Source organism: Meriones unguiculatus, chromosome 1, assembly GCF_030254825.1.
Source record: "Meriones unguiculatus strain TT.TT164.6M chromosome 1, Bangor_MerUng_6.1, whole genome shotgun sequence".
Classification (NCBI taxonomy): domain Eukaryota; kingdom Metazoa; phylum Chordata; class Mammalia; order Rodentia; family Muridae; genus Meriones; species Meriones unguiculatus.
The window spans coordinates 5,566,180-5,587,908 of record NC_083349.1 but is presented as its reverse complement, the minus strand read 5'-3'; the positions used below and the strand labels follow the sequence as shown (position 1 = coordinate 5,587,908).

At 47.0% G+C, this 21,729-nt stretch overlaps 1 protein-coding gene across 3 annotated transcripts; it reads right to left on the bottom strand.

Moving 5' to 3' along the window:
* Positions 1-2,443: 2,443 nt before the first annotated feature.
* Positions 2,444-9,731, bottom strand: LOC110553736 (myeloid cell surface antigen CD33-like). 3 transcript variants are annotated; one of them, XM_021645832.2, is made up of 7 exons: positions 9,548-9,731; positions 9,100-9,480; positions 8,631-8,909; positions 4,792-4,885; positions 4,468-4,534; positions 3,625-3,703; positions 2,444-2,666 (listed from the first exon to the last, which is right to left on the bottom strand). In XM_021645832.2, the coding sequence occupies exons 1-6, from the start codon at positions 9,582-9,584 to the stop codon at positions 3,647-3,649; spliced, it is 915 nt and encodes a 304-aa protein (XP_021501507.1). In that variant the 5' UTR covers positions 9,585-9,731; the 3' UTR covers positions 2,444-2,666; positions 3,625-3,646. The 3 variants fall into 3 exon arrangements, with proteins under 3 accessions (XP_021501507.1, XP_021501508.1, XP_021501506.1); XM_021645833.2 differs by having other exon boundaries at positions 3,683-3,703; XM_021645831.2 differs by having other exon boundaries at positions 2,444-3,703.
* Positions 9,732-21,729: the final 11,998 nt, after the last annotated feature.

Sequence of the window (21,729 nt, the reverse complement as noted above, 5' to 3'; positions counted from 1 at the left end):
TCCCAATTTAAAACCTGCTATTCTTCCTAGTCTGTGTAAGCAGCATTCTGCAGTTTGAATTTTCTGTTTAAGCCAAATTTAAGAGACGCATGTGTGGAGGGGCTGGAGAGACAGCTTAGTGGCTAAGAGCGCTGGCTGCTCTCCCAGAGGACCCAAAGTTGGTTCCCAGCACTCACGTGGCAAGTCACAACTGCCTGTAACTCCAGTCCCAGGGTATCTGACACCCTATTCTGACCTCTGTGGGGGCACAGACATAGATGCAGGCACTCATACACATAAAAATAATAAATCTTTAGAAACACAAATGGATAATAAATGAATAGGAGCACAAGGAAGAAAACCAGGCAGAGGAGCTGGGAAATGATGACTCAAGCTTGTAACTGAGGCAGGAGGATTGTCATGAGTTCCAGATTGACCTTGGCTCCAGAGTAAGACCTTATCTCAAAAAAAATAAGTAAGCAAGTAAATGAATAATAAAAAAATTAAAAAACTAAAACAAAGCACCCCCCAAATGGTAAGGAAAACTATTTGTGTAGAAGTCGGGTCTTTGCTTAACATCCCACAGTACACAGCACACACACACACACCCATACTCACATACATACATACACATACATACAGGCATACATATACAGACACACACACACACACACACCCATACTCACATACATACATATACACACATACAGGCATATATACACAGACACACACACACACACACATCACACACACACAAGCCGTCCAGCTTATGACAAGCTCTGAGATTGGTGAACCTTCCCCAGTTGGCCTGTAGGACAGTGCAGGAGCAGGATTGGATAGCTCCTCAGCGGAAGTGATACTTGACGCACTTAGGGTTGATCTTTGTGCATCGTCCGGGGGAGAGGTCTGGTTTCATTCTTCTGCAGGTAGATTCACATGCTTTGTTGAGGAGGCTTACTTTTTTACTTCCTTGTCAAAAATGGATGCCTGGAGGCTAGAGAGACTCAGCAGTTAAAAAAAAAAACAAAAAAAACACTAGCTGTTCTTACAGAGGACCACAGTTCAAATATCAGCACCCACGTTGTGGCTTACTATCATCTGTAACTCCACTTCCAGGGGACACGAAGCTGCCTTCCAGCCCCTGCAAACAGGTTGCTCTTATGTGCACAAACATACATTCAGGCAAAAAAACAAGAGACATAAAATTAAATTGTAAATTTTAAATAAAAAGTTGGTGGCTGTGTGGGTTTCTTTCTATCTGGACCCTGCAAGAAGGCATATCTCCCGCAGGATTCTTATTCCTCAGGATTAATGACTTTGAACATGGGGGGAATTCTGTATCAGTGTGAATTGTTGGATTTAAAAACACCACGTATGTGTGTGTTTGTGTGTGTGTGAAAAATGGACTTTCTATTTTGATTGGGCTATACTTAGTCTGTAGATTGGATTTGGTAGGATGTCCACCCTCACAAGACTAATTATTATGAAACTGTTGTAGGTGGTATTAATATTTACTATTGGTTTATCTTCTAGTAATGCTGCTGTTAATCTTAAACAGCTGTATAACCAAATCACCACACAGAGACTGGGTTTTTGGTTAACCTAGAACACAATGCTGGGCAATATTTACTCCGTCCTAAACCGCCAAGCCCTCAGTTTCCTAACATTGAGATTTTCCACATTATACTTGCTTTTTGTGAAATCTTAAGTCTGGTTCATGCTCCACGTCCTCCAAGATCTCTCCTCCAGCTCCGCTCTCCGCTCTCCTCACTCCCCTCTCCCCTCTTGCCCCTTCTCCTCCCACTCATCCCTGCCTTCTTTCCTGTCCTCTGGCTCCTCCCTGCTCAACACTGTGTCTAGTTGCTTTATTTTGTCCTGTTTACACAAGAGTTGAGACAGGATGCTTAGAATGAGTATCACAATGCAATATCCGGATTAAAACCAGAGAGTTGGGGGAGGGGAATCAGCATTTGAATGAACAAGGGTAAGGTGTATACATTAAAAAAAAAAAAAAACACATTTCACCAACACGAAACAATGAACATGGAAGGTCTTTCTGTTTTCTGGTGTCTTCCCATATTTCTTTAGTGTTTTAAAGTTTTTATATACACATATTTTATCCCTTAACTAAGCTTATTCCAAGTACTTTTTAGGCTACTCTGAACGCCATTGCTTCCCTGATTTCTTTTTCAATGCACTTGTCCTTGGTATATAGAAAGGCTACCGACTCTCTAGAAAGCCATTATACAAGAGGCAGTAAAGGTGATGTGGTGGGTAAACTGAGGATCTGAGTTTGGGTTCCCAACACTCCCATGAAGTTTATATGCATGTATGTAACTCTAATCAGAATATTGACGATTAGAAAGAGGTGGCCCCGGGGCCCACTGTCAGCCAGTGTAGACTGAAGAGCAAGTCCCAGGTTCCAGCAGAAAGCCTGTGGAAACACACCATGACAGCGACACTCTTATAAAGGAAAACATTTATCGGCTCAGAGGGTTAGTCCACTGTCGTCACTGTGAGAGGCATGATGGCTCACAGGCAGACATGGAGCTGGAGAGGCAGCTGAGAGTTCTACATCTGGATCAGCAGGCAGCAGGAGACACTGGCCACACCTACTCCACAGGGCCACACCTCTGTGCCATTTCTTATAAGCCATTGGGGGCCATTTTCATTCAAACCACCATGCCCTGTGTCAAATAATAATAACAAGGATATAATAATTAATAATAATAATAATAAATAATGAAGGAGAAGGTCAAGGGCCGTAGAAGAAGACACTGAACTTTGACCTCTAGGCTTCATACATGTACTCAAGGACAAGAGCATTGGCACACAAATGTGTCTATTTTCACCCATATGAGAAATATTGAGAGGAAGGAGAAAGAGAGGTGAGGCAGGAGAGGGGTAGGATTATCTTTGGAGAGCCATAGACAACACAGGTGCTATATGAGAGCAAACTTCCTAAGAGTTTCTTGGTGGGTTTGGCTCTCTGAGCACTCCTGAGGTCCCATTCCCAGGAAGCCGGAGGGAATCCTAGTTCAGACGCTGCCCTGCTGGGGTAGCCTGTTCCCACACATACTCTATCAACTGCCTATGTGTGCCCCCGCATTCTCCATAATTAATTGTTGTGCCCGGTGCTGTCAGGGTATGTGGTATTGTCATTTCTAGGGCCCACAAGGCCTGCTTCCTCACCTGCCCAAAAAGATGCAGAGAGATCAACAGCGATTCTCTGAGATTAAATTTTAAAAAAAGTGAACTGCCAGGGGTTGGGAGTCTGGAGAGGGATGGGCGGTGGAGGGGGGTTGGGAGTGGTCTGGCCAAAGGGCAACACTAAGAGACAGACGGGAGTAGTCAAGCCGATGACTGGTTCAGAGTGAGTAAACTGTGGAACCACGCCTACCATGCTAATAAGCCCCTTGTTAGCCCGGGAAAGGAGAGGCTTCGGAGGAACAAAGAGGCGGAGCTGATGCTGGGGGAGGAGGCAGAGCTAGGGCCCAGACTGGTGGAGACACAGCGGCAGGGGAGTCAGGTCAAGCCTTACTGAGGGGCCGCTCCCAACAAGAAGGCTGACAGCTTTTTACTACACTGATGTCTCTGTGTCTTTATTACTAAACCCCAAAGGGACCCCCAAAGCCCCAGCAATACTGCTCTGTTCCTAGGACGAGTCCTATGAGCATCTTGGATTCTCCGGGGGGCTGTGCACCTTGGAGTCCTGCTGATGAACCTGTGTGAAGAAAGAAAAGGGTCAGGGCGAGGCGCAGGGAGGAGACTCCGTGACACAGAGGTGTGTGCGGAGCATTTGTTATGATGGGGCGCGGTTCCCTCTCCTTCCGTCAGCCATTCGCTGGGACGGCTGAGGTCCTTTACAAGCTCCCGCATCCAGCGCTGTCTGCTCCGCCCTAGACGTGCCTGAATCGTCCCCGGCACTGAGCACTGGGCCCACAGGAGGGCAGCACTGAGGAGAAGAGACCATGGCACAGCGTCAAAGGGATGGAGGCCTGTAAGTGACCCTGAGAGAGACTAAAGAGCAGCAGTTTCCCCAGAGCCCGCTTTCCACTTGTGGGTCTCCCTGTGGTGGAGACGCCACGGCAGTCGGCACAAGGCATGAGGTGTCCGTCACAGACAGGTGCATGAAACATCCGGGCCATCAGATGCTGTTAGAGATGCGCAGTGATTACAGAACGCGGTCAGATCCTGCCTCTAGCTTGCTGCAACTTTTCTGACTCTGATGATGTGTACCAGGAGAGGAAAATAAAGCACAGTCCGTGGGAAGCAAGAAGGGAAGAAGGAGGACCGGGGTCAGGCATGCAAGAGAGAGAGACTAGGTGCTGTTTCATGGAGTAAGGAGTGGAGAGAGCAAAACAGACCCGCACTGAGCTCTGGACAGAGATAGCTCGGGCAGATATGGGTGGCCGAGCCAGGCCACACTACAGCTATCACATGGAAGACTCGATGGAGATGTGGGATGCACAGACCCACGTGACTAACCTTTTTGGGATCTTCATAGTGCATGTGCTCCGACAGCCTTACTTTCTTCTTTCTAGAGACCATCACGCTAAGTGAGGAAACCAAGGCTTTCAATATGGCCATTTGTACAACAGCCCCCTCCATTGTGCTATGGCCAGAGACTGGAGAGAGACAGAGAGACACGCCCAGCCACCCCCACCTAGCTGTTGAAATGAGGCCAGTAACACAGGCAACCAGAGCTGAGCAGAGTCTACTCCCACACCCTGCTTCACGTGCTTCATGCAGATCCCTTCTCACCCCCCATCCTCCCCCCCACCTCCTCTTTATCCCAAGGGCGGCACTCACCCGAGCCACGTGAGACACAGCCCAAGAAGCAGGACCTTGACAGCGGCCTCCCCCACAGCCACCAGCAGCACCTCGGCCATCTGACCCGATTTCCCTGCAGAAACACACGCACCGGGCTGGGCTCACCTGGAAACCGCCGCCCGAGTCCTTCCTCTCTCGGGAGGGCTTGGATATTTGGTTTCTTGACTGACATAATCAAGAGTCTGAAAACAAAATGCACTGAATAGGAAAACCTACTTGACATTGTAGCTGTGGTGAGTCAACTCCCCAGCAGACAGAACGATCTCTCCCAGGAAGAGATCACCTCACAAGGAACTCAGACAAATCAACTTACAAACAGCCACGTAAGATGTGCAAATGAGCAGCGGGTACACAGAAACGCTCCTTCCTTGTCGCTTGAGTGCGCGTGAAAACTGCCCTGGGACACTTCTGTACACAGTGACGGATTGTTTTCCTAAGAAGGGAAGCGAGCCCGCTGGCGGGAATGTGGGGTGTGTGCAGCTCCTGAGAGCTGCCAGAGGGAAAGGTGAGTGATCTCTGTGGAAACCTTTGGACACTTAGAATGAAAGCGGAATTACCGTCTCCCTCCTGCTATGTGCCCAGGAGAGATGGTCATTGTTACGCTGTGCCCGCAATTCAACTGGCCTTCACTTCCCTTAGGGACCTTTAGGGTCCTGACAACAGCCTGAATCAGTACCTGTATCCTGACACCATCTGGACCAGGCACTTAGTGACTGATCTGCCACTCTGTCTCTCTCTCTCTTACTCTTGCTTTCTCGCTCCCTTCCCTCTCTCTCCCCACCATCTCTGTCTCTCTCTGTCTCTCTCTTTCTCTCTCTCTGCCCTCATGGCTCCCTCGGGCCCTAACTCTCTTTTGCTTCCCTTCCCTCCAACAAACTCTTTCATATAATATCTGTGTGTCCATCAGTTTAAAAATAATAACAGACACACCCTCAAACAGAAACACGTGTTCCCCAAGCTTGGTTCCTAGTAGGCCAGAGCAGAAATGACCCCAGAGTTCTTCCGATAGGCGGATGAGCGAGTGTGGTCTGGGCAACAGTGGGGTGTGGTTTGGGTTATAGAGGAATGCATCTCTGTTTCATGCCGCAGAGATGAGGCCTGAACACGGGACGCTGGTGACCAGCAGTCAGGCCACAAAAGGTCACATTTTCATGGCTTCCCTTTCTGGGCAAAGTGCAGATGGGGCAAACGCAGAGAGACCACAGCAGGCCAGTGTTTGCCGGGGCGCACAGGGAGTGACAGGGTTGTACGTGCAGAGCTTCTATCTCGGGGCACACAAAGGTCTGGAGTCCCATCGGGTTCCCTAACATACGGCAGCTGTTAGTGATGAGTCTAGATTATCTACTAATGAACTTAATACCGGATGTATCTATATGAAGTAAAATTATAAATGTAAAAACAGGCGATTCCAAAGTCCCCCTGAGGACAGAACTCCACAGCGTTTCTTAGAGGCTAGAGTGTGCCTTCCTTAGGGCTCATCGGAGGCACAGTGTAGCCTTCAGTCTCTGGCAGAGGCTGGGAAGATGAGTGCCGCTAGGTCTAAACCTCTATCCAAACTGCATTTGTCCAGGTTTTCTGGGAACTTTGCTCTTGCCCCTCCCCCTCCTTCACTGCGGGACAGGCTCAGTGGATGAGCACGTGTGGCTCTAGCTAGACCCCACCCCACCTCCCTCTCATCCACGCCGTGGTGGATGCGGCACGGGTAGCAGTGACGGAGCAGGCTGGTTCTTTTAAATCGTCTGCCACTGCCGCTTACAACACATGGCTGGTTGCCCGCCATCTTGACTTTGGGACGATGAGGTTGGATTCATAGCTTCACCTACCCTTTGACTAAGAGCAGCCATCTTTGTTGTGAAAGAGTCTTGACTTCGCCGCCATCTTAATGAAGAGCTACCAAATTTGTTTTGGTACCTTGCTGACAACCAAATTTAACCTCTGCCTTTTAAGCTTCAGATGTTTGGATAAACTAAGCCATACAAAAAATTATGATGAAATCTTTTAATGTGTTCGGAAATATATTTAAAGTCATGCTAAGTACTCCTGTTTCATGTTTACTGAAGCAACTGAGGATGGCAGGGGTGGCTCCATTTTGTTTCTCAGACTCTATCTTAAGTTGACTGACCTTGGAGTGACTTGACCCCCACCTTTGGGTTCCAAAAAGGGCCACAGGGCCCTCCACCCTGCAGGTTGTCGTGGATACCACAGAATGTAGATAACTATAATCAGGCCTCCACCCCACAGGTTGTCATAAATACCACCCAGTTATCTTAGGTACCTGCTGGTTTGGCCAGGTGGCTTGGAACAATTAGCCTAAAAGTCATCTCAAATTCTGAACCCCTTCCCCCCAAAACTCTTCTCTGTAACTCTAAGGCTTGGAATTCCCCACTTGCCATTTTTCCATTTAAAAACTCTGCCTCCCTGAGACTCACTTTCTAACCTGCTGCATCAGGGAAGATTGGCAGCCGAGTTTAAGCTTAAATAAAGATCCTCGTGTTTTTTGCAGTGACTCAACTCCTAGTGGTCTTTTGGGGTCTCTCGAATTGAGCACAACATTACAAGTTACAGTTTAGAGTAGATAACCAAAAGTAGACAAAGATTGTTTAACTCAGTTATAGTTGATGGGTGCTGGCCCTAAAGCATATTCAGAGACCTGTTGATTTTAAAATATTTAAATGTATTATGACAGAGATTCCCAATTTCTAACAGTAACTTCCATAGGTCTCTGAGAAGATACGGGCACAGCAACAGGCCTCCAGATGGATTAGAGTATAATAACCACTGTAAAGACTACCCCGATGCCTCATCCACTGCTAGGGCCCAGCCTGAACTGTGGACAAAGAGGACACCCAGGTGGAAGAATGCTTATCATCAAGCTGAGCCAAGGGTGGGGTAAGACAGGACTTCCCATAACTAGCCAAGAGAGCACAGAGTTAGAAAGACAGGGCCTGTATGTTTCCAGGACCCACGAATAGCGAGGCCATCAAGACAGTCACTGAAAGGGTTAGACTAACTTTGTAACCTATATGTCTTCTAAAGCCTATAGTTTTGAGTTTTAGGTCCAGGTTAAGCTAAAGCCTCTTAGTTAGAAAGACAGGGCCTGTATGTTTCCAGGACCCACGAATAGCGAGGCCATCAAGACAGCCACTGAAAGGGTTAGACTAACTTTGTAACCTATATGTCTTCTAAAGCCTATAGTTTTGAGTTTTAGGTCCAGATTAAGCTAAAGCCTCTTAGTACCTTTCCAGAGAGTGAAGGAATGTGACCCTATCTGTGAGGACAGATATAAAAAAAGGGGCAAGCAAGCAATGACCTTCACTCAGCAAAAGAAGGACCAGACCCTTGTCCTTGAGATAGCGTTTCTTAGCAACGAACCTAGACTTCTTCTGAGTAGCTTTTGACCTCCAGCCAAGAGCCGCAGCCCTAATCTTCAAGGATGAGCTAACCACCCCCACCTTAAAGTGCAGCTGCATCCACACTTGGCAGGACTGGCCAAGCTTGAGCACCTAAGACTAACCAATTATCTTACTTTATAGCTTCCTCATCCAATCCTAAATTGCCAAAACTAAAACTTCAAATTTCCTGCAATTTTTCTTTTAAAAACCTAAAGGCCTTTGTCTCCCGGTGCCACTCTTTGCTGACCAGCAAGGGTGACCCCGTTGTACAATGGTTAATAAACCTCTTGCTTTTGCAACGAGTCTTGGTCTGGGGGAGTTTCTGGGAAGGGCGCGATTGAACTCCTGAGCTGTGAGACCCCAGGTCTTACACCACCAAGGACTCCTTCCTGCTTTATAGGCCTTGTTTGCTGATCCAACACTCACAGGTAACTTTGAGCTGGATGGTCCTTTCCACAGTGACACCTGCTCCAGAGAAGGTCACCAGACAGGTAAGGTTGGCCCCATGGTCCTGGGGCTGAGGTGTGAGAGTCAGCACTGGGGAATTTGTGGTTCTGGGACTCAAAGAGATAAGGGCAGTTGACATCCAGGAGAAGGTGGGGGGTGTCCCCTGCTCACAGGCCCAGGGCACAGAGCAGGTAAAGTTGCTAGGATGGCCAGCCTGCAGGATCCCTTGGTTAAGGATGTCAGGAGTCCGTGTTAGAGCTGAGGGAGGGGGAGAAAGACAGAGAGAGACGTAAGCCATGGTAGAGACACTCAGATACACCCCTGGACAGCAGGCTCTGCCTCAGGACAGCCACCTTCCCTCACACAGCCCAGCATCTGTTACACACACACACATACACACACACACACACACACACACACACTGTGCTTTGTGGACGTCATTGCTTACGGATCACATGCAGCGACAGCTGGTTTCCTCTGTAAGTGTATCTCACAAAAGGATCTCTAACCACTCTGAAGAAGTACACTCCTGTGTCATTTTTCTGTGCGTCTGTGATGAGCAGGGAGCAGTCATTTTTCTCTGGGTCCCCAAGGAGATGGAATCGGCCCTGTGTTGCCCTCTGCACTAGTTGTCTGGGGTCATTTGTGGCCACTGGAGGGTCTCCATGTAAATGGGCCCCTTCTTGGAACCAGAAGCCAAAGACACGTTGAAGATGGGGTTTATAGGAGGGGTAGGAGACGCTACAGGGCACATGGGCACACAAGCCCTCCTCGACTGTCACTGAGTTGGGCACCACCAGCTGGAATCTTAGCTCCTGAGCCTCGGATCCTGCAAAGAAATGGGAGGTATCTTGGTCCTGTCCCATCAGTTTCTGTCCCAGCTCCCCCCCACTCACCTGCACACAGCAGGGACAGCAGCAGTGGCCACAGCATAGCACAGTGAATGGTCCTGGGTTCCCACAAGTAAGAGGAGAAGGAGGCTCGAAGCTGCCTGTCATGGGGGAGAGTCTCAGGCTTTGGTGTCACAGGACTGAGAAGAACCCCCGCTGGAAGTCCAGTAATGAAATCAGGCAGCGAGCAACTGACCACAGAGAAGGAACTTCCTGCCCATCTGTTAACATCGCTGTCTTGTAACTTGAAAATAACACTTCCACTTTTCACATGGAGCACTGTGGGGCCACACTCATTGAGAAGGACCCATCCTCTGCTGCTGTCTCCTCTCTGGCTTCCTCCCACAGATGCACAGAACATTACCGACAATGTTCTGTTACCAACAGAACATTAGATGCTGTCTGACAGTCCACAGCTCCTGGGTGTGGACTTTCAACAGTCTTAGCAGAAGCAGGACTCAAGAGGTTGACAGAGGAACCTTGAGGAATGAGGACCAAGCAGACACTTCAGGGCACATGGACACATAGGTCCTCTTCAGCTGTCACTGATTTGGTCACCACTAGCTGGAATCTTGGCTCCCGAATCAGGGACCCTGCAAAGAAATGAGAGATGGTGAGCTACCACATCCTTCACCCCTACGTGCAATAGAATGAAGAGATGAATGAGAGAGTAAATGGATGAATGAGTGTGTAGAAGAAGCACATCATGAGAAGCTCCTGTTTGCTGGAAAATTGAGAGACGTTCTATATAGGATGAGGAGAGTGTTGTACAAAGGTTATTAATATTTACTATTAATACCATAATTATTATTTTGGTTATTATTTAACCCACTATCATATCAATAAAAGACACATACTCCTGTTAGATTTTTAATATACCTATACACTGAAACCTGGGCAGAAACTAACCCCGTAAGCTATCTTTTCCTGCCCAGCCCCACATTCCCTACCAATTGCTTTAATTGTTCCTTTCTGGTCTACCCCTCATGCATTATTCCCATAAATACTTGCATATTATTTTCATCTAGGCTGCTTCTCTCCAACACCAATCCTCAGAGCAAGCTTCTCCCAGCCACATGGCTCTTTGTTACGCTAACCCATGGTGGTCTCTGCTTCTTCCTCCTCTCTTCTACCTCTCTCGTGCCTCCTCTTCTCCCTCCTGTGATCCTGTCTTCTAAGCCTGTCTTCCCAGCTATGCCTCACTTCTGCCCAACCCAGCTATGCAGGCAGCTTTGTTTAGCCAATCAGGGATAATCTGGGAGGCAAAGTTACACAGCATCACTTTGGTTACCTGAGGGTTTGCTCATAGAATAGTAAGAATCTCACAAGGTCAAGCAATTAACACCTGAGTCCAAACCACCAGACTGTAACAGGAGAGAATGATGATGCAGATAACTCCAGCTGCCTCAGGGAGGGGGTTGATGAAGATGCTGGTTGGAGCCCTGGCTAGCAAGTGAGTTTTCAGGAATAAGCGCATAGAATGGGAGGACCAAATTCCGATGGCTTCATAAAATGTGTCCCCCAGGTCAAACTTCCTAATGTACTTCCCTTCCCCAGGTATCCCTGGTGTGGCCCACACAGAGTACGTTATGACAGACCAGCAAGTGGAACAACAGCCAGAAGACATAGGAGAGAATTCGGGGTTCAGAGAGATTACAATCTCCGATTTACCGTTTCTGTTCTTGTGGTAAAATAGCATAAGTGGAGTTGTTTGAATAAGAATGCCCCCCAAAGCCTCACATATTTGAATTCTTGGTCATCAGAAACTGGCACTACTTGAGAGGGATTAGGTGTGGCCTTGTTGGAGGGAGTGTGACACTGAAGGCTTGACTTTGGCGTTTCAAAAGCTCATGCCATGCATAGTGTTTGTCTCTCTCTTCCTGCTGCCTGTGGATCTGGATGAAGAACTCTCAGTACCATGTCTACCTGCAAGCCACCATGGCCCCCACCGTGGTAAAAATAGACTAAACCCCTGAAGCAGGAAGCAAGCCCCAATTAAATGCTTTCTTTTATAAGAGTTGTTGTGGTCATGACATCTCTTGATAGCAACAGAACACTGGCTAAGACAGAAGTCAGTACCAGGAGTCGGGTACTGGGGTGACAGGTCTGACCATGCTGCTTGTTGATGGAATGTGGACTTTGGGAATTTGGACCAGACAAGTGGTCGGACCCTGTAAGTGGGGCTTAATGGGCTCCTAGTAGGAGCAGAGAAGACAGTGGTGCCGAGAGCAATGTAGACTATGATAGCCTGGCTCAAGAGGTCTCAGAGGAGAATGGTATTAACTGGCCTAGAGATATTTTGGAGAAGAATGTGGCTGGAGTTGTGAAGTTCTGCTGCTTGCTGGGGCTAGAACTTGGGCCTCTTGTTCAAACAAATTTCCACCTGATTTCTATTTTCAATAGTTTCCTTAACTGCCTAAGTTTGGCTGGCCTTGCACTCAGAGATCTGCCAGCTTCTCCATTCTGAGTGCTGAGATTAAAGACCCACCCACCACACCCAGCCCTACACTTTTCTTTAATTCCTTTCAGTTGTTTAAAATTCCTCTTCACAAGTTAGAATCGTAGCGGGTCAGGGTCTTGCTCTAAGTCACCGCTCCTTCTATTCCACTTAGAAACTGGCTTTTCTTTACTCTGTTTATGCTTCCTGGTGCCCCTTTTGTCCTCAAAACTGTATATTTTTTTTTTATTTTTCTTTGCTCAGCTTGCTCCTATTTTTTTTTTCTTTAATAGCTCTGCATAAGACTGGCCACTAAACCACAGGAAACAGTTAACTCCAGGCTATTTGGAAATCTGTCTTGCCAATGCAATTAGCTCAAAAAACTAGCCACATTCTTTGCCAAAGTATCATAAGAATGGTTTCTAGGACAGTTAATAATAATCTTCTCCTCTGAAACCTCTCGAGCCTAACCCATGCAGCTCAAATCACCCTCAGTACCACTGTGTTCCATGTTCCTGCTAGTATGGCCCATTATGCCCCACATACAGCATGTAACTGCCTTTCTAAAAAGTCTACATTCCTCCAAACAAACGCATGGTCAGTCCTGTCACAACAATACCCCACTCCTGGTACCACCTTCTGTCTTAGTTAGGGTTTTATTGTTGTGAAAAGACACCATGGCTAAGGCAACTATTGTAAAGGAAAACATTTAATCGGGGCTGGCTTACAGTTTCAGATATTGAGGTCATTGTTGTCATGGTAGGAAGCATGGCCGCTTTCAGGCAAACGTGGATTCTGAAGAAGGGGATGAGAGTTCTACATCTAGATTTGCAGGCAGCAAGCAGAGAAACTCTTTTGATATTCTGAGATCTCAAAGCCCCTTCCCCACAGTGACACACACCCTCTAATTAAGCCAACAGGGCCACACCTCCTATAGTGCCACTCCCGATAGATCAAGTATTCAAACACATGAGTTTCTGGCAGCCATTCCTAGTCAAACCATATATTTTTTTTTCCATATGTGGCTACTCACCAACCCTATCAGATAAGTTCACCTAACCTTTTGTTTTTTCCCTTTCCACTTTCCCAAGGATACTAAACAGCCAGTCCCCTCCTTGGCCTCTCCCCTCAGTGCTGAGGTCTGGCATAGATTTTGCCCAGGAAACTCCATCCTCTAGGAGTCATTTGGACCTGGAAGATCTGTGTATGGATTTTACTGACCTTGGTGCTGAATGGGATCAGGATGAGTTTCAGGGCCACCTAATTCTGCAGAAGCATCTGACTCCTGAATCTTAGATCTGGGGCCAGTCTAAGAAGATGGGGTTGGCTGTGGTCAGGGATGGGTGAAGGAATGGGTGGGAGAAACTTCAATCTGTGCCTAGGCCTCCCACTGCCAGGAAGTGTCCCTCCTAAGGACAGTGTCTATCTGTCCCAACTAAGGAGCTGCAAAAAACAAACAAATAAACAAAAAAAAACCTGTGTTTGTCCAAGCCTCTGATTATATATGAGTCTCTAATGCTCCTGTGAAGAAGACGTTGCTTCACACAAACCTCAAAAATCTAAGTCACAAACTTCAGAGTGTGGCTAGAATACACTCTTGGCAGGAGAGGAGTCTCACATATGTACAATGACAATATTTCACAGCCATTTATTCCTGCTGTAGTCAAAAGATTGGACTCCTCTTTTGCGTAGAGATTAGGGATCATAAGGTTGGTCTTGCACCAGGGGTTATGGGTGGGTGTGTGGCTCCTTCCTGTAGTGTGTGGTGAAGGGGCAGGGAGCATGTTCTGCTTCTGTCTTAGTCTTCAATTTGGGTACTCCTACAACATTAATCATCTTGTCGACACTTTCTCAAGTTCCCCTTGGCTGTTTCCAGCACCATTGTCAAGGTTTAAAGTTATGTTATTCTGAGAAGGAAGGAAAATGGAGTCAATACCATCTACTTTGGACCAGAACTCTAGAGTCACCCATCAATGCTTTGAGTTGCAGGTATGTCCTTATTAAATATCCCATTACCTTAAACTGAAGCAGATTTCATTGTTCCTCCTGAGAAAAGGGATGAAGGTGTGAACATCAGGTGTTTTTTTTTTTTTCCAGAAACTTCCATGTCGTTCCTTGGGAAGCATCATTAATGTTAGCACGGTGCTTTAATCCATAATTGATGGGATTGCCAGCTGTTCTCACCATACGTGGTTTTGTTTTGTTTCTTACTACTTATCTGGTTTTCAGGTAGAAAATCATGACCTCCTTCTACAGTCTACCATCTCTACACACATCTGCTCATTTCAAAGTGCATAAAGTCCCAGCATCAGGGGGAAATGGACATGGACATTCTCAGACAAGAGGCATGGAGACACAGACAGGGACAGAGGAGATGCCCTAGAGTGGACAGGAACAGAATGGCTCAGGCTTGAAGGTTTAGGATACAGCTGTGGAGGAGGAGAAGTCATACTAGGACAGTGTAGAGCACAGCTGGATAACCCCGGAGCTCATTGGTGCCTGTATGTACATTATGTTCTCCCGGACACAGCTGTGTGTGCTCACTAGCATAAGGTCCATGGCTGCTACTAGATGAAAACAGAAGAGCCGGCCATTTCCCACATCGCCCATGTGGGTGCAGAGCATGAAACATTTTATCATACGACTCTTTACAAAATAGACTTTTCACCTAGAAAGCCACAGTGAAAACATTTTCCGTGAATCTGTGGCATTGGGAAATTGGGAAGTAACTTGACTGCCATCAAGTCTGAGTTTTAGAATATTCTAGAAATGCTAACACATGATTTTGAAAGTAGCAAAACATAACTGAGGGAGGAAAGATGAGTAGCCCAAAAGTGGGCTGCAAGAAGGGAAGCTACCAGAGGGAGAGGGAAGGATAGAGAAAGACAAAGAGATGAGAAGAAGGAATAAGAAAGAGGAAGAGAATAAACATGAGAAGGGGGCATTGGAGAGAAGAATAAAAAAATCATTATACTGAATAGGAAATTGAGACACAGAGGAGACAGTATCTGGTGATGTCATACTGTTAATAGACAGTATGAGGGTGAGGGTGAGGGTTAGGGTTAGGGTTAGGGTTAGGGTTAGGGTTAGGGTTAGGGTTAGGGTAGGTCACGTTCTGTCCTTGAGGCAGGAGCCGTAGCAGAGCACAGGAAGGGAGTCAGTGAGGCAGAGAGAGTTCATGAAGAGCATTCGTTATAAGGCATTCACTCACTCATTCTTCCATGAGGTGTTTTGAAGGAATCACTTCATCACTCATCCAGCATTCATTTGCTGATTGTCAGGTCTCCTGAACATACCCAAGACATGCCAAGAAAATGCTATCATTTTACCCATTTTATACACAATAAAACTAAGTCTCAAGGAAGATGGATTCTTCACAAGGTTACTTGTCTACTGATCATCGACTCCACCTGATCAAGGGCTCCCTGAGACACCTTGTGTGCTGGACACTTGTCGATAACGCCATTTGGGAAGAGGGAGCCTCAGCTGCGATAAAGCTTCCATCAGACGGGCCTGTAAGCAAGTCTGTGGGGGCATTTTCTTGATTGATGTTTGATGTCTGAGGGCCATCCGATTGTCAGTGGTGTCACCCCTGCTCAAGTGGTCCTGAGCTGCAGGAAAATGCAGGCTGAGAAAGCCACAGGAAGCAAGCCAGTAAGCATTATTTTTCCATGGTCTCTGCTTCAATTCCTGTCTCTAGGTTCTTACCTGGAGTCTCTGCCCTAGATTCCCTTAATGACGGCTACAACTGTTCACCAAAATAAATCCTTTCCTCCTCAAGTTGATTTTGGTCATGCTGTTTATCACAGAAATAGAAAACAGGCCAGTGTAGCCCTTAATAGACAGAAAAGCAACAATGGGCCTCTTGGTTCAGGTGTTAGCATTATGAAGAGAGATTACTAACTCTCCACAGAACTGGCAACTCTGCCTTCGCGTATACTAACTGAGGAGGCATGAGGTTTTTTCAGATCCTAAGCTCTCCTTATGGGTATCCATACGGCGGGGACACCAAGGGAGAGGTGTTAGCACAGGTGTGAGATGACCGTCACAGACAGGACAGGGGCATCCTGGAGACACAGCATCGATGCTGCTGGGGATGGCCAGCGATAGCAGACTCCGCCATTTTCTGCTGCTGGGCAGCTTTTCAACTATGATTTACTGCTCTCAAACACACCCTTGGCCGCCACATCGCCCACCTCCTTGCCTTCCCTTCTCTTCATAATTTTCACCAACCAGAAGAAATTTCTTTCTTTCAAGCTCCCAGTCTTGCCGGTGTCAAGATCAGCTTGATCCAGTTTTATTCTTAGAGACAGGATCTCACAGTGCAGCTCAGGCTTGCCTAGAACCCTGAATCCTCTTGCCATGGCCTCATGATTATTGAAAGGACAGGCTACACTCAGAGCAGCACAGATATTCCTTAGGGGCAGGCTACAGAAGAAAAGGGGGTGAAAGAGGAGTGCAAATGGCCTGAGTCCTGGCAGAACTGTGGGGAAGTATCCCGTTAGGAAGGTGGAGTCTCAGCAATAGAATGAGCTTGTTGGGTCATCAGTGTGTTAGTGATATGCACCATGCCTAGATTTAGACCTACAGAAAGGTTCTATTGCCATGTCACATATGCTATTCTCCTTTTATGACAGGACATGTCCAATCTGTGGACCTTGGCCCTCTAAAGTGTGTGCTGAGGTGTGACATACTCTGTGAGGATACCTGAGGCCCAAAGTACAAGGAAACAGGATCACAGTTGGCCATAAACTAGCCTGTCTGGTACTCAGATTGGGACTTGTTTTGTCACCTCTCATCCTGTCTTTTATCAGTCACCTGTTCCTGTCACCCCTCAGTACCTGTTCATTCTCTTCCCCCTGCTCAGCCTGTCACCCTTCAGTCACTTGGTCAGCTATATCAGCAATAGCTATGTCCCAAACCTTGAGGGTTTCACAGCCTGACACATTCACCATCTGGACCTTGACAAAACAGATTCCCTTTGATTCCTTACTTAGATGACAAAGTTTAAAAGTTTTTCAGTTACTGTTTTAAGGTGCAGGTTGGGAAGGTATTTTCACTGTGGTCAGCTCTCAGGTGTACAAACTCCTCTACCTCCGAGTATGTCATTTCACCTGACACAGGGCATAAAGCAATCAGGAAATGCTCAAGGGGAAAAGTGGGATTGGAAGCAGGAAGCAGGAAGAAACAATATTCCCACCCTCTCCCTTCACCAGGATTCCTGCACTGTGTCAGCGTGAGCCTTTATTGATTCTCATTGAAACACTGAGATGTAGGAATCTTGACACTCATTGTAAAGAGGAGGAAGACAAGACATAGAGGGGACTATGTCTTTCCTGATGTCACATTGTTAGGAAAATGAAAGGGCACAGACTTGATCCTCAGTCTTGGAGTTCCACACAGTGAGATATGCACGCACAGCACTCTGGAACCATGGCCTATGGGATGTGAAGTCTCAGAGCTTGGGCATCTGTTGAGAGCACAGATGTTCTGGATGAAAGTGATGCTCCCGACAGCTCTTCAGTGGGTCTGGATCTCTGAGTACTAGGATCACTCTGATCTGTCTCCGAAACAGAGGTCTCTCTGAAGCGGTTGGGGGCTCAGCATAGCCGAGTAGCTCAGAATCCTGCTGTGGCCCTGAATAAAGAGGAAATCGGAGAATCACAGTGGGACACGGGGAAGGGCATCCAGTGAAGGGAAACAGGGCCTGTGAAGGGAATTCATTTTCTACCTAGCTCTTGTGACTGTTTAGTGGGTCTTTTAAGGAGCAAAGCAAGTAAATGCTATCCATACCGAATAACAGAGCAAGTGACGTTTTGTAGGCTAGTTTTTTTGTGTCAGCTTTATACAAACTGAAGTTAACGGAGAGGAGGAAACCTCAAATGAGAAAAAGTCCCCGTGAAGTGGGGCTGTAGGCAAGTCTGTAGAACTTCACTAGCATGCTACACACAGGGAAACTGCGCCTTGGGGAGTGAAAGGTCCTTTACAAGGCCATCCATCTGTTGCTCATGACCTCTAGCAGATCGCTTTAAAAGACCGTTTGTGCTGGGCACTGGATCGGCAGGAGGACAGCAATACAAACACGGACCCTGTGCTTCAGATGCTGGAAGGAAGGAAACAGATTGCTAAATAAAGAGGAGCTGGTTAGAGACAGAACACCATTTTATCCCAGTTCTTGTCCTTGTGCGTTTCCGTGTGGTGTGGTGGGATGATGTGGCAGTGCCTTTAGCACAAGACATGGAGTCATGGCAGTGCCATCTTCATTGGACATGAGGTACCCTTCAGACAGGTGCACGTAGCATCCTGATGTTGCTGGTTGTGGCCAGTGATTACAGAATATGGTCACCTCCTGTTTAAGTGGCCTATTTTCTAGCTCTGATTAACTGCAGGGTTTCCCCAAAGTGTTCTAAACACCTGCCATGCATACACACACACACTTCAGCTTTCATCACTCACCAGGCATTTCTTCCCTCCAGGCTCCTAGACCCATTTGATCCACTCACTTGGATCACAGGGTCATTCTTATCCCTGGCTTCCCAAACCTGCCAGCATCTGAGCCAGACATCCAGCCCCTTCCTTGACCCGTCACACCTGTGACCACAGGACCCAGCTCCGCACCCTCCTCATAGGTGGCCCTGCTCAGTGGCCTCTCCTCCCAGCTTTCTTGCTTCTGACACCTCATTCCAGGACTTTGAGTGATGAGGGTGTTGTCTGTGCACTTGTCTCTGTGTTTTATCCACGTCAGATCTTAATGTCTATGATCCTCAGACTCTACTCCATTTGGGCTCCTCCCCTAACTCCTGATTGCAACATGCACTGTTCATTTCCGCTTGGATCTCAGAGGTTACTCATCCTTGTAGGAGCAGGAGAAATGGTGATCCTTCTGAAAATGCACTTCACCTACAAGACTAGCCCTGTCGGTCACTGACCGCTCATTCAGCTCTCAAAGTTACCTGCTGTGGCTACTTACCTGAGCTCTTACCTTTATGGCCGTCATTAGCATCTCTAGATACCTACGCAGCCATCTTTGGTACGACAATGGTCTAGCGAAAGCTACCTCTTGGATCATAAAACACAGGCAGTCATTTCCTGCTGGCTTGTTCTTCAAGTCGCCTTTATCTAGCCTCTTCCCCAGGCCACATGCAGTGTGGCCGAGTGGGAGAAAGCTACTCTCCCCTCCGTGCAGCTACAGTGATTGTTCACAGAGGGCACAGCTGAACTCCACTCCATTGCAGCTCGTAGGTGACAGGAGAGTCACTTACAACAGCATGGGGTCAGGCGGGCAACATGCTAAGAAGAAGGAAGGACGTGGGGTGAGAAGCACTCGGGAGGCAGGCTGTGTGAATAACAGAGGTGAAGGTCGTGAGATAATACGATTACAATATATTACAAACATGTAAGGGATTGTTAAAGAGGCTCAGCGGGCAAAGATGCTGCCCCTAAGCCTGACAATACAAGTTTGATCCCCAGATCCCACATGTTGGGAAGAGAGAAGCATCTCCTGCAAGTTGTTCCCTAACCTCCACAGACATATCTTATGTTAATGTCTTCTATACCATTTCACAGATCAGATGTGTTAGGGAACGTCACACAGTAATGAAATCCACGGACCCAATAAACACAACCTCTAGGCAGCCACAGCTCATTCTGATTGTTTAATTTTGGATTTTATCATTTCTTTCATTTAACTTTTACACACTATCATTTGTAGTTGTTTCCTTGATACAGAATAGCTACTTTTAAAAATAAAACTAGAATTATATCTGGCTGTCTATACTGTTTAAGAATCATTCATAGACTTTGGCTACAGACTCCTGTTCTTAAATGCTTTCTCCTATGAGTCACTTTTTACCCTTTTACAATCCCTTTCAGGACAACAGGCTACTGGTCCCAAGATGTATATCCCACATGGGGAACCCACTAGTGTGTCAGGGAGGAAGAACAGATGAAAGATGATGAAGGGAACCAGTCTGGAGTATGCAAGAATGCTGCAGGAGCTGGTGGATACATGGATACTCCTGGGGCAGATGGATACAGGGATGGATACAGGACAGCTCAGCAGGCTGCACAGAGCACATGGGAAACTGAGCCCCACTTCCGAAGCAGATGTGACTAAGAGAAGCATCTTGTGAGGGGGACGCCCTGCACTAGCGGGTCTAATCACAGCTGTCCTTAGAAGGAGAAGCAGCGGAAACGGATGCACAGTCAAGGTGAGGCTTCACGACCACGGGGCAGAGATGGGAGTCGTGGGACAGGCTAGGACGACAGAAGGCTCCACCACCCGGGAAAGAGAGAGGCCGGTCCATTCTATAGAGAGACAGCCAGACAAGTACCCAGGAGACCTTAGTTCAGATGCCCGTGTTTCTGATGACCACTGTTTGTGACCGTGTCAGGTGCCACCAGAGGTTCTCGAGGACAGATTTGTCAAGCAGTTCTCAGAAACCACAAAGGAATAGGGAAGCAGCGCCTTCTCGCCACAGCCGTGTCTCTGCTGTGTTGCAATCAGACTCTTCATCTTCTAAACTTCCTCTTTACAGTCTCCACTCCTTCTTCAAAAGAGCGGCTGTCAGTGACCCACCACACAATCTAAAGCGGTTCAAAGCTGGAAAACCTAAATGCAGGACCGGAAGTTGCAAAAAGTGCTGATGGAAACATCACTGGCTTGAATGACACTGGTTTATGAAATAATGCTTTGGGGGTATCATGAAAGAAAACGCAGGAAACAAAAGATACATAGATAAACAGGATTGCATTTTAAAAACTAACTCTCTGTGGCCTTGCTGACAAAGGCTCTTGCTCCCAACAACTTCACCAACTGGAGCAGGAGAATCCCACATTCCAGACCCGCCTGGGCTGTGGAGTAGTCAAACTGGGCAACTCAGAGGGACCATATTTCAAAATAAAAGCCACAGAGGCCTGGGGTGTCAAAAACCTAGAATGTTTGAAGTGCTACACTCACGTCACATCCGGGGGCTGGAGAGGTGGCTTTGCAGCTGCTCTTGCAGAACACCTGAATTCAGTTCCCGGAGCCAATGTCAGACAGTTGACAACCACCTGTAACTCCAGCCCCAGGAGGTCAGAGGTCGTTTTTGTAGCAAACACACACACACACTAAAATAAAATCTTACAAGAATCAAGTATAATCTTGATAAATATATACATGCAATACATAGGCATTATATGAATTTACATGAACGTTTTTGCAATAAGAAAGGCGAACAGGTTACCAATAGAAAGGAAGCATACATTATGGAAGGAACATAAAAATGACCTAAGCTGAAAGTAAAGAGCACTGTTAAAAGCCATCTATGTCCTTTGTACTTAGAAGTAGACATACATGGATACGGGTAGGTAAAAAAACGCCAACCTTACTGTCTCTACTCAACACTACTGTGCCACAGCACCTACCCACCGTTGTGACAGTTTCTATCAACAAGAAAAGATGAGCTGGAGAGATGGCTCAGTGGTTAAGAATACTAACTGCTTTTCCAGAGGAAGTGGATTCAGTTTCCAGAGGCCAGATGGCAGCTCTCCACAGCTATTTTAACTTCAGTTCCAGGGGATCTGACGCTTTCTTCCGACTGCCGTGAATACTGCCTGGACCTGGGCAAAACATCCACACACAGACAATAAAAATAAATTAATTCTTGAAAAGGTGAGTGTTCCAAGAATGTGGGGCAAAGAAAACCTTTTCACAGCACTGTGGGGACATAAAATAGTACAGTCATTTTGCTAATCAGTATGAAGAGAA